Consider the following 14137-nt stretch of genomic DNA (forward strand, 5'->3'; position numbering starts at 1 on the left):
TTTGCCCGCCCACAGCTGCTGGTTTTCATGGAGGTTAAGGAAACAGGATGGTTCTGTGTTGTTGCTGCAGGGAGAACAGACGCCGTGGTGATGGAAGGAGCATGAGGGCCTGAGTCCCCCGGGATGAGGGAGTCCCTTCCCCTTTCTGGGCTTCAGCTTCCTGATCTGAGTTGGGCCATGATAGCAAGGAAATCCTCACTTTGTCACCAGAATTGCTCCTATCAGCTCAGCGTCATTATTGTTGCTATTGTTGTTTCTTGGCAACTTATTCTGTGTTGGGCACTTTGTAAGGTGGTTACACATGATATATCTTTTAATACCCCCAGAAGCAGAATAGATGAGTGTTATCCCCAATCTACAGAGTCCCAGAGAGGCTAAGTGACTTGCCTGAGGTCACACAGCAGGTAAAAGGGGGGGCAGGTGTCTGGCTGCAGAACCTGTATGTGTTCATCACCTTTATTTCCTCCTCTGAAAACACCAAAGAGGTACAAGCCAAAGGGGCCCTGAGGTCACAGTGGGAAGGGGTGAATGGGTCCATTTTTAAAGATGAAAACATGGAGGCCCAGGGAAGTTCTGCCCCTGCTGGGGCTGCTGTGGGAAGTAGTGAGAGCTCCTCAGTGAGGACTGAGAGCTGCTGAGCCCAGAGCCCAGCACGGCCCCAGGACTGCAGCTGTCTCCTCCTTTGCTCACCAGAGCCCAGCACCTCCTGGGCAACATCTCCTGCCTGTCTGGGCTCCTGGTGGAGAGTGCTCTGAAGTGTGGCAGTACAGGAGGGGGCTCAGCTTTGTTACATGGCCGCCCCCCATAGGGATGAATCAGACCCTATCCCTACCCCCCAGTCAGGATGGAGATCATGACAGAAGACGTGCTGTAGTGAGCCGCACACTGACCCAGCCTCATCTGAGAGAATCAAGGAAGGGTTCCTGGAAGAGGGGGACATTAGAGCAGGACTTTGACAGATGTGGCAGGGGAAGGCATTCCAGGCAGAGGACACAGCAGGACAGAGGCCTAGAGATGTGGTAGAACATGGCTTGGGCAGAAGACAGAGACGAAGCTGAGAGTGTGTGGGGTCTGGGGTACAGGCCAAGGATTTGAATGCTGTTCTGCGGGCGGTGGGGAGCCAGCAGGGCTTTGGGGGAAGAGTGAGACCTAGTTAATCTGGTTCTAGAAGGGACCCGTGGCTGCTGGCCCCACATTAGTCCTGCCAGGTGCTGGTGGAAGCAGGAGGCGCTCTCCCAGAGCCCCCACAGTGGCTGGACCAGGTGACTCCCCAAGGTCTCTCTAGCTCTGACAACAGTGTGGGTATTGCCATGGAAACCGGCAGGTCCCTACTTGGGGACAGGCCTGGAAAGTCTCTTGGCACCAGCCACATGGATTTGGATCCTGGCTACCCCCAGAGTACAGCCGTTTTCTTCCTTCCAAAGCCTGTGTTTGGGCCAGGACCGAACTCTACAGGCCGCCAGGACGGGCCCTGCGCTGCCCGCTCTGCCGCTGATACCCGATGCCACCAGGATCTGCCCGTCTCCCGGCCAGCTTGGCTCACCCCGCCCAGTCCACTGTCCTTTACCCTGAAACACGATAAATCACGTGCTGGAGGAGGGAGGAAGCTCTAAGCTCCATTACGAGTTCCAGCGAGGCCCCAGTGGGGCATTAATCATGGAGCGCTTTCTGCTCTGATCGGTAAATAATGGGGGGGAGGCAGTGGCAGAGGCCTTAAAGTGGAGGCCAGGCCCAGGAAAGGAGCTAAATGGAGATCCATGTCCACCCCTGCCCCCGTGCCCCTCTCAGGGCATGTCCACCATCTGAGTTTGAGGTGATTGAGCTCTCTAACAGTGGCCATTACCTTGATGGGCCTCAGTTTCCCCAGCTTGCAACCCAGGGCCTTTCTAGCTCCAGGGGTCCACTCTCCCAGCAGCTGTTGGCAATGCCTGACAGAGCAGCAGGTGGGCTGTGGTGAAAGGTGAGGACTCTGGAGCCAGCCTGCCTAGGTTTGAGGCTACCATCTGAATGTAGTGGCTGTGTGACCCTGGGCAAGTCACTTCACCTCTCTGTGCCCCACATATTTGCTATAAAGGACCATCAACTTGTTAGGGTGTGGTGAGGGTAAATGAGGTTATACAGGCAGAGATCGCTGCACAAAGTAAACAGCTGCTTATTATTGTTGTGTTGTTGATTATACTGTATTGTTATTATTATGAAGTTGTCACTTCCCAACTTGGGGTGGTCTCTGAACTGGGATGTGGACAGCTAGAGTGAGGGGCCCACATGTCATCTTCATGTCCTCAGCACATGGGACCTGGCCCAGAAATGTTTGCTGGGGGCCCCAAGCCAGCCCTGTTCCCTCCATTGCACCCACAAGCAGTTGTATGACAACTCTGGGACGGAGGCCAGCACCCCCAGAGGATGGGGAGGAGGGTGTGAGTTCCAGTCTTCAGGGCCCCTCAGCCCCAGGAGGAGAAAGGCCGCCTGTGCCCGGGAGAGGCAGCTGCGGCTCTCAGCTTCTCCTGGCCTGCATCTCCTTCAGGGAAGAAGCTGGGACAGAAACTTCTCTGGGGGAGGAGGGGCTGGAGCTGCAGCACTCTGTCCCCCCCGCCCCCCAGTGGAGCTGGTAGGAGGGAGTGACTTTTCACTCGGGCCAGGGAAGAGTCGCTGGCTGCCCATCCCACACTGTGCTCCTCTGGGACCCAGGGGGAGGGCTGGAAATGGGGCCAGGCTGAGCCGGAATGAGAAACAGCTTCAAGAAGGGGGAGCTGTGTATCTGGGGGGCCGCGTCCAGCTAACAAAACAATGGCTGCTTGAGTCAGCGACTGTGGCCGTAGTTCCCAGGCAGGCCCTGAGTGGAGCAGGCCTCGGCCTAGCTCCCAACATCCTGTTCTGGGGGAGGGCAGCGCTGTGGATCCAACCTCAGAGGCTCGACTCTGGGAAGCAATAGAGTGGCTTGTTCATCCAGGGGGCTCCCCTGGCCTCAGGCACCCCTGAGCTTCTGCTCAGTGGCCTGCAGAGTTAATTGGGAGCATTTGTTATAGGGGTTGCTGTTACCGTCCCCATTTTACGGATGAGAAGACTGAGGCTCAGAGAGGATGGGGCAACCTACCTTGAGTGCAGAGCCAGGAGACTTGGCACATCAGAAGCCTCAGCTTCTGTCTGTAAAATGGGGACACAACAAGAGTGTATGTGCCCCTGGATGGCTGTGAGGTAACTGCTTGGTGCCTACACAGCAGGTCTTCCGTCGAGCCAGGCCTCTGACCTCAGCCTGGGGGCTGTCCCTTTAATCTGTGTCCAGCTTGGCGGCACGGCCAGGAGTGTTCATTGTGGGTGAGCAGACATCTTGTGCTCAGGGCTGTTTCACACGGCCCTTCCAGATGGTGCCCAGCTGGCCTGGATGGCATCAGTGTCCTAGGGCTGAGTGACCCACCTCCTCCATGAGAGGGTCAGGGAAACCAAGGCAGGCGTCTCTGAAGCTCTGGAAGTGTCCACCTGAAGCGCTGCACCCATTGCCATTTGCCGGTTCATCCTGCCAGACTCAGGCAGCCTGGGGCCAGGTGGGGAATTACTGCTCTGTGTGTCCTGGGAAAGCATCTGCCCTTCTCTGTGCATTGGTGCATCTGCTTTTCTCCTCCAGCTCAGGGCGAGACCTCCTGACTGTTGTTTTCTGTCCCGTTGGCCATCCTCTCTCGCCCGGCCCCTCCAGGAAGTAAGCTTGATTATCCACAAGGAGGTACTGATATTTCCTCTCTCAGTAGCAGGCGGCTTCCTCCTTGTTGTTGGGCCATTGGCCAGAGGCCACCCACCCAGAATCAAGCCCAACCTGACCCCTCCCGGGGCCGGCACACAGCAGGCCCATGGTTCTTTGCATGCCTCAGTTTACCCTCAGTGGAGGTGCCAGCTCAGTGGACCCAGAGCCCACTAGCTGTGGTGTTCCAAGAGGCCACACAGGCTGAACTGGGAAGGTGGAATTTGGGTTTAGGAGTCACAGGTTTGCCCTTGGGTGACCTTGAGAACATTCCCCCTTTAACCCAGAGCTTCTGAAGAAGTGTGTGTGAGGGGCAGAGTTCTCAATTGGGGTTTTCAGGAAGCAGCAATTCAGAAGAGTTTGGTGGCCTTTTTGTCTAGGCCTCCTGCCTGTCAGACGCCAATTACATTGTACCCTGCCTAGTCCCAGCTTGCTCCCTCTTCTTTAGTCCTGTCTTTGGGGCATCTCCTTGCCCCTCTTCAGCTATACAAGCTAAGGGAGCAACAGTTGGGCCAGACAGGGATTGAAGGAAGCCACAGCGGGGCAGGCTAGATCGGGCAGGGCCTTGAGGGCCCAAGAGCAAAGTCTGGGTTTATATTGAGGGCACTGGGGACCCATTGAAGGCCGTTGAGCTGATACCATCTGCTTTGTATGTTTTTTTTAAATAAACTTTTATTTTGGAATAATTTTAGATTTACAGGAAAGTTACAAAGATAGTTGCTGCATACCCATGGGACATTTGTCTAAACTAAGAAACCAACATTGATACTTTACTTTCAACTCCAGACTTTACTCCATGAACGTCCTTTTACTTCAATAGAGTCTCCCTTTGCATTTAGTGTTTCGAAGTTTTAAAAGCTCGCTTTGGCTACTGTGGAGGGTGAGTGGGAAGGGGCCCTTCCAGCCCCCGGTCTGGGAGTAGTAAGCGTCGGGCTGCTTGTAGTCGGCCACTTAATTAACCAAAAGTGTGCTTACCACTCCTGGCAGTGAAACCTCACTTGCCTGGGATCATGGTTCAATAACAATAAAAAACTTGAGGCAGGAAAATGCACAAGGCCCCAATAGCCGGTGTAGTCTCTACCTGGGACCGAACCACAGAGTTCTGCAACCTGCCACGGGCCCACCATCGACGCCTCATCCTCCTCGCAGAGCCACCTGTGGTGGGACTAAGGTTTGGTGGGCTCTGTGGGCAGGATGTGGAAGGCCTGAGAAGGTCTTTTGATGCTCTTGCCCCATCTGACTTCCTGGGGAGAGAAAGTCAACACAATTACGGCTGGTAGTGAAATCAATATGTCAGAGTTTTAATGGGAGAGTGGGCAGAGCTGAGCTTTGGCCCTAGGAGGCAGCCAGCTGGAGTGGGCAAGGGGTGTCCTCTCAGAAAGAGTTGAGGCCAGAGGCTATTGCTCATCCCTTTATAAGAGGGATAAACTGAACTTCTTAGAGGAACCAAAACTAGCAGCCAGGTGTTGTCCAGACCTGAACCCCTGCCTCCCCTGTGTTGCCACACGTAGAGTAGGCATCCAGCTGACCCATACTTTTCCCTTAGTTCTCTAGCACCCAGCATGGCAGTGTTGCTCTCAGTCCCTTGGCTTGAAAAGGAAGCCACCGAATACAGTCATTCACACTGTAGTCAAAATTAGTTTTCTTTCTTTAGTAAACACTCACCCCGAGCACAGGGTCTGCCCTGGAGAAGCTCATGCGTGTGCTGTCAGGATACATGGAGGTGGTGACTGCACGGTGCCCTCACAGAAAAGGGGAGATTTTTTTTTTTTGAGCCACGCCTTGAAGGCTGGCTAAAAACATGCCACCCTGGCAAAGGGAACACCATGGGGTAAGGCAAGGGGACGGAAGGCTTAGAAGTGTGGGACGGGCACCAGCTGCTGAGGAAGCAACATTATGAAGATCCAGGAGCCCTGGCGGGAAAGTGGCCACACTTGAGGAACTGCAGAGATTGGTGGGGTCGGAGCAGAGAGGGGGACAGAGGAAAGAAGTGAGGTTGAGGCCTGCCCAGTTGGCAGGAGTCAGATCGCAAAGGCCTTGAATGCCAGGCTTGATCCTGAGGAGAGCTGGCACAGGGAGCCAGAGAAAAACTTTAGTGGGGGGGCTCACTGGTTTTGTGCTTGGAAAGGCGGCTCTCGTGGACTAGAGGGGACTGTGTGGAAGTCCAGCCCTCCTCGTGCTCTCCGGGGAATTTGTGTTTTTGAAAGACCTACGCTGACTGAGACTTGAAGACAGGCCAGTGCTAATGGAGGAATTTCAAGCGGTGTCATTCGGTCAGGGTAGTATTTTGGGCCTGTGGAGCTGTGACTGCCCCAGGAGACTAAGTTCGGCTGAGGCCACTCTCCAGGACCTGACAGCTGCCTGGTCCCCAAGCCCACGGTCCCCCTTCCTGGGGCCTCCAAGCCCCTCCCCCAACAGGGGAGGCATTTCCCGAGCCTGCCAGCTTCCATTTTTTGAGCCAGTCCGAAGCCTTGTGATTTCCCTTGGTGGTTGGGGAGTCAGCTTCCCCCTCAGAGCACAGATCATTCGGAGCAGACGACGGGTTACTTCTCCTTTAGAAAAATTTTTTTTAATTTTATTTTTAGGATAAGAAAAAAAGTTGGAGGAAAGTCTTTTTAGAAAATTCCTTTGGTGTAGAATTAATGACTTGTGAACGTCAGGGCGTGCAGGCGAGAGATGGATTCTCCGCGTGCTTCCCCTTCATCCTCTCTGCTGCCCTGGCCAACAGATCACCCAGAGCTGGGTGCCTGTCTGGCTTTTCCCAGGACCCGCCACCCTGGCTGGCTGGCACCCCGCATCGCAGGGCCCATGGCAGAAAACCCCCAAAGGTGTCATGGGGCTTCCCAGGTCTCCCTTCCTTCCCACGCTTCCTAGAGCTCAGGGAGGAAAGTCATGTCCCCTGGGCAAGGTTTACAATTTTAATTTTAAAACAACTTATTGTTTACTGACACAAGTAATCCATATTCAGTGAAGAAGAATTATATAACCCCTAGGAAAAGCGTCTCCCCCACCCCAGGAAAGGCGGGACTTGGGCCTGACACATGAGGTTGTGTCCCCGTCTACTCTTCTAAACTATGCTTGTCTCTGCATCCTTGTGGATTTGCCCAATTGTCTTCTCAAAGGCACTCCCTGGAGGTCTGTTTTTAATTTTTGTGCAAATTGCAGAAGGAAATTTTGATCAGTAAGGCCCCGAGAAATGTGGGAAAGGTGGGAGCAAGTCCAGGAAGTGCCTGGGGACTAGGGTCACCAGGCACAGTTGCCCTGCTTCTCTGAGGTGGGGCTGATTTGCCACCAGAGATGGCACTGGGCTAATGTGGATGGTGGGACTATGCATTTGGACACACCTAGCCTTGCTTTGTCCACCTGTAACATGGGTAGATGAGGAGATGTGTGTTGGGGGAAGGCCTCAGTTTAGGAAGTCCTTAACCTGAAGTCGGGGGAGCTGCTGGAAATTTGGGGGTGGTAGTGCTGGGGTCAAAGCAGGGGGTCTGGGAGGAGAAAGCCCTATGCTTGCTGTGGAGACATAGCTGTGGCAGGAAGGACACCCCTTGGGTGTCAGCAGGTAAGTTGAAGCAGAGGATGGCCTCTGGTGGTCTGGCGTGGGCTCCTCTGCTTTGCCTGACTGTGACCAGCCAGGAGGGGCAGCTCTAAGGGTGTGAGGGTGTGTAGGCCTCACCCTGTCCTGAGCTCCCTGACCCCCTGCACACTTAACTGTATTCCTTCGCCAACCCTTCTGACCCCACCCCCCTGCCCCAGCTCCTCCTCTATGGTTCCCAGGTACCTGAAATGTCGTCTTGGGGCAGCTCTGAGGCTAAAGCCAAGGTCAAAGGTCAGTGTGGGGTTGGGGATGGGACCCTGCTTGTGTTTGGGTCTCAGCCCAGAGCTGGGCGTATAAAGCAGGAGCAAGATTTTAAAGCTCTGATGCTGAGGACTGAGATCCGTACAGTGTGGCCAGGGAGCGGAAGAAGGTTCTGGAGCTGAGGTCTGATGTCCTGTTTCTCTTCCAGCTGCAGCCGGAGCAGTTGGACTGCGGGGCTGCCCACCTACAGCACCCACTGTCCATCCTGCAGCCCCTGAAGGCCACGCCCGTGTTCCGAGCCCCGGGCCTCTCCTCTGTGGCCGTGGCCAGTGTCAGCAACTACACGGTGGTCTTCCTGGGCACAGTCAGCGGGCGGCTGCTCAAGGTAGGGCTTGGGCAGGAGGCTGAAGGGGTTGGGGGATGAAGCAGCAGGCCCACCCCAGGCCAGAGCCTCTGCAGGTCCAGTATTACCCTTTATTTTATCCTATTTGCCTAGCACTTTACAGTTTACAAAGCTTTCTCACATCTGTTTCTTCCCCTCTTGCTCATAACAATAAGTGCCTCATCATGCTGAGAAAGGAACCAGCAGCTGAGGGCTGGCTCTTCTCTCAGGGTCTCTGGGGTTAGGGCTTTGAGGCAGATGGGTCTGAGTTCAAGTGTCTGGGCTCTGCCACTTGCAGGCTATTTGACCTTGGGCAACGCACTTTCTCTTTCTGGGCCTCAGTTTTCCCATCTGTGAAGGGCTGTATGCCCTGCCTTTCGAGACTATTGTGGGGCTTTGATGGGGGAAGGCCACAGCCTGAAAATGGGGGCTGTCATCCCATCTCCTCCTCCACCCCACCTGCCACCCTCTGAAAAAGCCCACCTCCCCTAATCAAGGTGACTGGTTTCTGGAGATAATAATACCTGGCCCAGGATTCTTGGAGCTGGGAAGGATGAGAGGAATCCAGTTGCCACTATGGAGCAGAGTGGACTTGGCAGGTCCTGTATTGGGCCCCCAGGTGAGGGCCTGGGCCTGCCCCCCAGCCACCTCCCACTCCTTGCCTGCTGGGAAAGTCAGCTGCTTGGCACGGCTCCAGTGTGCACCAGACCCTGGCCTAATTGACTCAGATCTGATAATCCGATTCTCTCAGCTGCCCAGGCAGACGCCATGGGCCAGGGCTGTGGTGAGGGTCCGAGCCTGGCCCCAGGGCCCTTGCTGAACCATGAGTGGCTGTGGCAGAAATACCAGGCCGGGGGTCGGGGAGAAGGGCGGGGGCGCATCCTCCTCAACCTTCCACGTCCCCATTGAAGGTCCTTAGACAGTGGGATTTGAATCCTGGCTCCACTGCTCACAGCTGTGTGACCTGTGGGTGGTTGTGTCTCACCCTGAATGAGCCTCAGTTTCCTTGTCTGTCATGGGGAAAATGAGCTGGACTGTCCAGGACTGTGGTCAGAGTTTACTGTGACGATGCCTGTGCATGTGGAAAGCAAGGAGTTTCCCCGCCCCTCACACATGAAGCTGTCGTAATGGGACACCCAGTGTCTACCCAGCCTCAAAGGCACATCATGAGCGTCATCTCATTTAATTCTTACACCCCTGCAAGGGAGGCAGAACTGTGATTCCTATTTCACAGATCGGGACACTGAGACTCTGGGAGGGAAAACAACACAGTCACACAGCGAGAGCTATGGTTGACTTCAGCTGCAGCTGACCCCAGCTGGCCCAAAGTTCACACTATCCCTAAACCCAACCTTTTCACTTGCCATCCTGCTCTGTGCAGACTTTTATCTCCTGCCAACTCTTCACCTGCTCAGGGATGAGAGCACAACACCCAGCCCTGGCCCTGGAGCACAGTAGATGCTCAACACACATTTGAAGGAGGGTAGAAATGAATTGAGTGTCTTCTGGATGCATGGGGCTGGGGCTGAGGGCAGCAGACGGAACCTGGACCGCTTGGGACAGAATCTGCCGAGACGTCTCCTGGGATCAGGAGTGTCTCATGGGCTGGGACAGCCTGTGGGAGCCTGGAGAGAAATTTCAATTTAGTGTGTGGAGGACACGTGGGAAGCTTTTTTGAAGGAGACGTTGGGAGGACAGAGCTTGGCCTTGTTTGCATATGGGGCGAAAGGGGAGGAGGAGAGATATTCCACAAGGAAGAACCAGGGCAAAGGCCTGGAGGTGGAATCGGTGAGTTGAGTTGAGTGGGTGGAGATGAGGCTGGCAGAGTAAGTTGGGGTCAGATCATCAGGGCCTTGAATGCCAGCACAGGTTTATTACATGAGCAGGAGGAAGCCACTAAAGGTTTGGGAGCCCATAGAGGAGGGCTGGGAAGTAGGTGGCTCCAGGGAAGCATTGACCACTGGTCCCAGCTCAGAGCCTGGTGGGGCCTTGACAAAGCAGCATGTTGAGAATGTGTGAGGCCAGTCGAAAAAGCAGTTTGATGGGACTCTGAAGGGCACTGTTGGTTCTCAGGAGAACATGCAGAGGGGCCATCAGAGCCAGAGAAACTTCCAGACACCAGCTAGCCCTGGCTCTCCTCCTTCCTGGACGTTGGACCCCAAATCTCAGCTGTGCCTTGGACTCTGGGATTACACAGGCCAAGGCTTATATTGTGACCCTGAGTGTCTTCATTTTATGACTCTTGCCAAGTCTCTCAGCCTCAGTTTCCGCATCTGTGAAATGGATGTGAGAGGGGAGGCATGAGAAATGTGGCTCCATCAGCACTTTGCGTTCACCTTCTCATTAGTCCTCGTTCCCCACAGTCCTGCAGGGCAGGTACCATCAGGAGTCCTCTTAAACTCAGGAAACTGAGGTTCAGTGAGGGGAAGTGCCTTGGACAACTTACTTGTCCTTTTGTACAGCTTGCAAAGGTCAAAGCCAGAATTCAGAATTCAAACCCAAGCCCCTGCTCTTAGGCATGATGCCAAACAGCCTCCCAGAGAATGTTTGTAAACTGTAAAGCCTGTATGTATTCACAGGGTAGGGTGTGCTGGTGGGAGCACAGCAGAGGCTAAGCATAGAGGCTGGATCCACTGCCCCTATATGTCTGTGATTTCCCACCAGCCCTGGAAGGGCCCAAGAGAGGATGGGGAGGCTGAGCTCTCAAGCCTGAGTCAGCCTCCCACTCCTTCCGGGGGCAGCTCCCCAGTGTTTGGCCCTCCCCTGCCATGGGCACCCTCCCAGTGCACCATCACCCTGACAGCCACCCCCCCACCCCCACAGATCAACCTGAATGAGAGCATGCAGGTGGTCAGCAGGCGGGTGGTGACAGTGGCCTACGGGGAGCCTGTGCACCACGTCATGCAGTTTGACCCAGCAGACCCTGGTTACCTTTATCTGATGACGTCCCACCAGGTAAGGCCAGAGCCCGGGCCTGACAAGGTCCCAGGATGACCCGAGCTCTCTTGCTTGCCTGGCCTTTGCACATGGTGTTCCTTCCGCCCGGAGCATGCTGTTTCCCTACCTGCTTGGCCTGCTCCCCCTTCACCTCTCAGTACAGATGTCACCTGTGCAGAAAAGCCTTGTTTCCATGTTTCCCCCTTTATAGTACCAAGCCTGTTTCCCCAGCCTCTCATGGCTCTTGCCAGCCAGGCTGGGTCCCTGGGGGAGGGGCCGGCAGCTTCACTGAGCTGCGCCCCTGCCTCTGCCTTCAGATGGCCAGGGTGAAAGTCGCTGCGTGCTCCGCGCACACTACCTGTGAGGAGTGCGTGGGGGCGGCCGACGCCTACTGTGGCTGGTGCGCCCTGGAGACACGGTGAGGCCCCCAGCAGGGGCAGGGCTGGGAGGCTGCGGCGGGGAGAGCCCCCCTGGGTCCTGACCTGTGTCTCGCCACTCCAGGTGCACCCTGCAGCAGGACTGCACCAACTCTAGCCAGCAGCACTTCTGGACCAGCGCCAGTGAGGGCCCCGGCCGCTGTCCCACCATGACTGTCCTGCCTGCTGAGATTGATGTGCGCCAGGAGTACCCAGTGAGTTGCGGGGCCAGGATCCAGCTTGGGGGATACCGGGTGGGGCTCTTCACCTAGCCCACAGAGGTGGGGGCTCCTGTCCATAGTGTCCCAGGGACCTGCAGACAAAAACAGTAATACAGTGGGAATGACTGGGCTTTCCTGAGCATTTACCAAGTGCCAGAACATGCTGTGTGCATGATGTTCACCTCCATCAGGCCTCAGATAACTTTAAAGTGGATGCTCTTAGCATCCCCATTTTATAGATGAGGAAACTGAGGCACAGAGAGGTAAACTGACTTGTTCCAGGTCATTGAGCTAGGGTGTAGCAGAGATGGGATTTGAACTCAAGGGGGCAGGCTCCAGAGTCCCAGGAAGGAAGAACCCCCCACCCACATCTGACCTTCCTGCCTTTTCCCAACCCCAGAACAAGGGAGGGAGGGGATGGAGGGGCCACCAAGTACCAGGCTGCTGTTTCTCTTTCTCAGAAACAGATGAATCTGCAGCGTGGGGGCAAGTGGCTCCCCCCCTTGCTTGTGACCAGGAGGGCCTAGAGCTGCCACTGCCCCCTCCCCACCCATAGCAGGCGGCATCAGGGCAGGGATGTTTCTGCCAAGTGGCTAGACTGAGGGACAGGCGGCCTGGGGCTCACCCAGCCCTGCCCTCAGTGACTGCTCTGAGGCTGGGTGTCCTCATCTATCACCTGTGGGGCAATGATGGTTCTGATAGGCCAGGTGGGGCCTGCGCCTCCTCTGTGCCCCCTCCCCATTATTACATATCACAGAGTCCTTCACACACCTGATGTCAGCAAGCAGGGCGTAGGTTTATCCATCCATCCATCCATTCATCTAGTATGTTGTTGAGTACTTTGTGCCAAGAGCAGTTCTAGACTTGGGGTACATCAGTGAACAAGACAGACAAACCCTTGGCCCTTGAGGGGCTGACGTGCTCCGGAGGGAGAGAGAATAAGCAAGATAAAATGTCAAGATGGTGATAAGTACAATGGAGAAAAAGAAAGCAGAACCGAGAGGGGTGGGAATCGAGTGGGGGTGTTTTGACATTTTAGACCGGGTCAGCATGGGAGGCTCACTGCAAAGGTGGCATTTGAGCAAAGATATGAAGTGCGTGAGCCAAATTGAGTATCTGGGCAGAGGGTACTGCCAGTGCAAAGGCCCTGAGGTGAGAACAAAATTGGTAGATTTGAGAGCGTCTTAGGGGTTGGGGTCAGAGAGGTCACGGGCCAGATCACGCAGCACCTCCTTGGCTCCTATAAGATCAGTTTCATTTTGCAGATGGGGAAACTGAGGCCCGGGGGGGGTCACATGTAGGCTGCAGTCCGGAATCCTAGCCACCTGTTCTCCCGGGGTTGCTAGGCTGGGGGCAGGGCTGTGAGGGAAGGGCCGGCCCCCAGCTAAGGGTCCCTTGCCTCTAGGGCATGATCCTCCAGATTTCCGGCAGCCTGCCCAGCCTCAGTGGCATGGAGATGGCCTGTGACTATGGCAACAACATCCGCACTGTGGCCCGGGTGCCAGGCCCTGCCTTTGGCCACCAGATCGCCTACTGCAACCTCCTGCCGAAGGACCAGTTCCCACCCTTCCCACCCCACCAAGGTAGGCTCTCCACGCAATGGGCTGTGGGGACAGCCATGTGGGGGCCCTCAGATGCCCGGCCCTGACGGGGTATAATGGTGGATCTCAGGCCTCCTATGTCAGTGGAGATCCCCTGCCCCCTCATCTTTCTTTCCCTGGCTCCCCTCATCCATTGCAGACCATGTAACCGTGGAGATGTCCGTGAGGGTCAACAGGCAGAACATTGTCAAGGCCAATTTCACCATCTACGACTGCAGCCGCGTCGGCCAAGTGTACCCCCACACAGCGTGAGTGGGTCGGGGGCCTTGCTTCCGGGTGGTGGGAGGAGGTCTTCGCTCCTGGGGAGGCCTTTGGGAGAAAGATGATAGTGTCCTAGGAGCAGACAAGACCCGCAGTTGTTCACTCGCCAACTCATGTATTTAGGCAGCAAACTCTTCATCACTTAAGTGCCTGTCCTCTGTGAGCACCTAGGCTGGTAGGGGCAGAGAGAAGTGCTTTCATTGTACTTAATTTAGTATCCTAAAGGCCCCACTTGCCTGTTTCCTCCTTGCATACCTCTTGCAGTGTGGAGCTCACTACCCTACAAAGTGCCCAACCCCTCCTGTCAGCTCTGATAATGAGAAAGACTTTCTTCCCCAGTGCTAGGGTCTGCCCCCTGGGTTGCAGTTACTGGGGGCAGGGATGAAGTGGGAGGTAGGGAGCTGAGTATCTGAGGGGCCTCCTGTCTTCCAGGTGCACCAGCTGCCTGTCGGCACAGTGGTCCTGTTTTTGGTGCATCCAGCAGCACACCTGTGTCTCCAATCAGTCTCGCTGTGCGGCCTCACCAAATCCCACGGTAAGCCGGGCCTGGGGAATGCCCTCTGCTTCCACTGTTTCATTACCTTTTTTTTTTCCCATTTAATATGTTGAGAACATTTCCATGTCATTTAATTTTCTTTTTTGGCACCAGATTTCAAAGCTGTGCTGGGCTCATCACATAATAGTGCATTTCACTAATTCCCTGTTATTGGACGTAGTGATCACTTCCTATTTCTTTTTTGTGTTCTAGTGCAGCCAGGGCACTATGCACAGCCTTGGTTATTCGCCG

The 14137-nt window shown here is 55.3% G+C and overlaps 1 protein-coding gene across 1 annotated transcript in view; it reads left to right on the forward strand.

Annotated features, from left to right (window-relative positions):
• The window catches only part of PLXND1 (plexin D1), a 49453-nt gene that overhangs the window by 7074 nt on the left and 28242 nt on the right, over nt 1–14137 (forward strand). Inside the window, exons 2-8 of the mRNA XM_019746786.2 lie at nt 7741–7917; nt 10738–10869; nt 11169–11269; nt 11353–11482; nt 12894–13071; nt 13229–13337; nt 13783–13885. Of these exons, the coding sequence (XP_019602345.2) occupies nt 7741–7917; nt 10738–10869; nt 11169–11269; nt 11353–11482; nt 12894–13071; nt 13229–13337; nt 13783–13885 (930 nt within the window). The remainder of the gene's footprint in view (nt 1–7740; nt 7918–10737; nt 10870–11168; nt 11270–11352; nt 11483–12893; nt 13072–13228; nt 13338–13782; nt 13886–14137) is intronic.

Source organism: Rhinolophus sinicus, linkage group LG10 (genome assembly GCF_036562045.2).
Source record: "Rhinolophus sinicus isolate RSC01 linkage group LG10, ASM3656204v1, whole genome shotgun sequence".
Taxonomy (NCBI): Eukaryota; Metazoa; Chordata; class Mammalia; order Chiroptera; family Rhinolophidae; genus Rhinolophus; species Rhinolophus sinicus.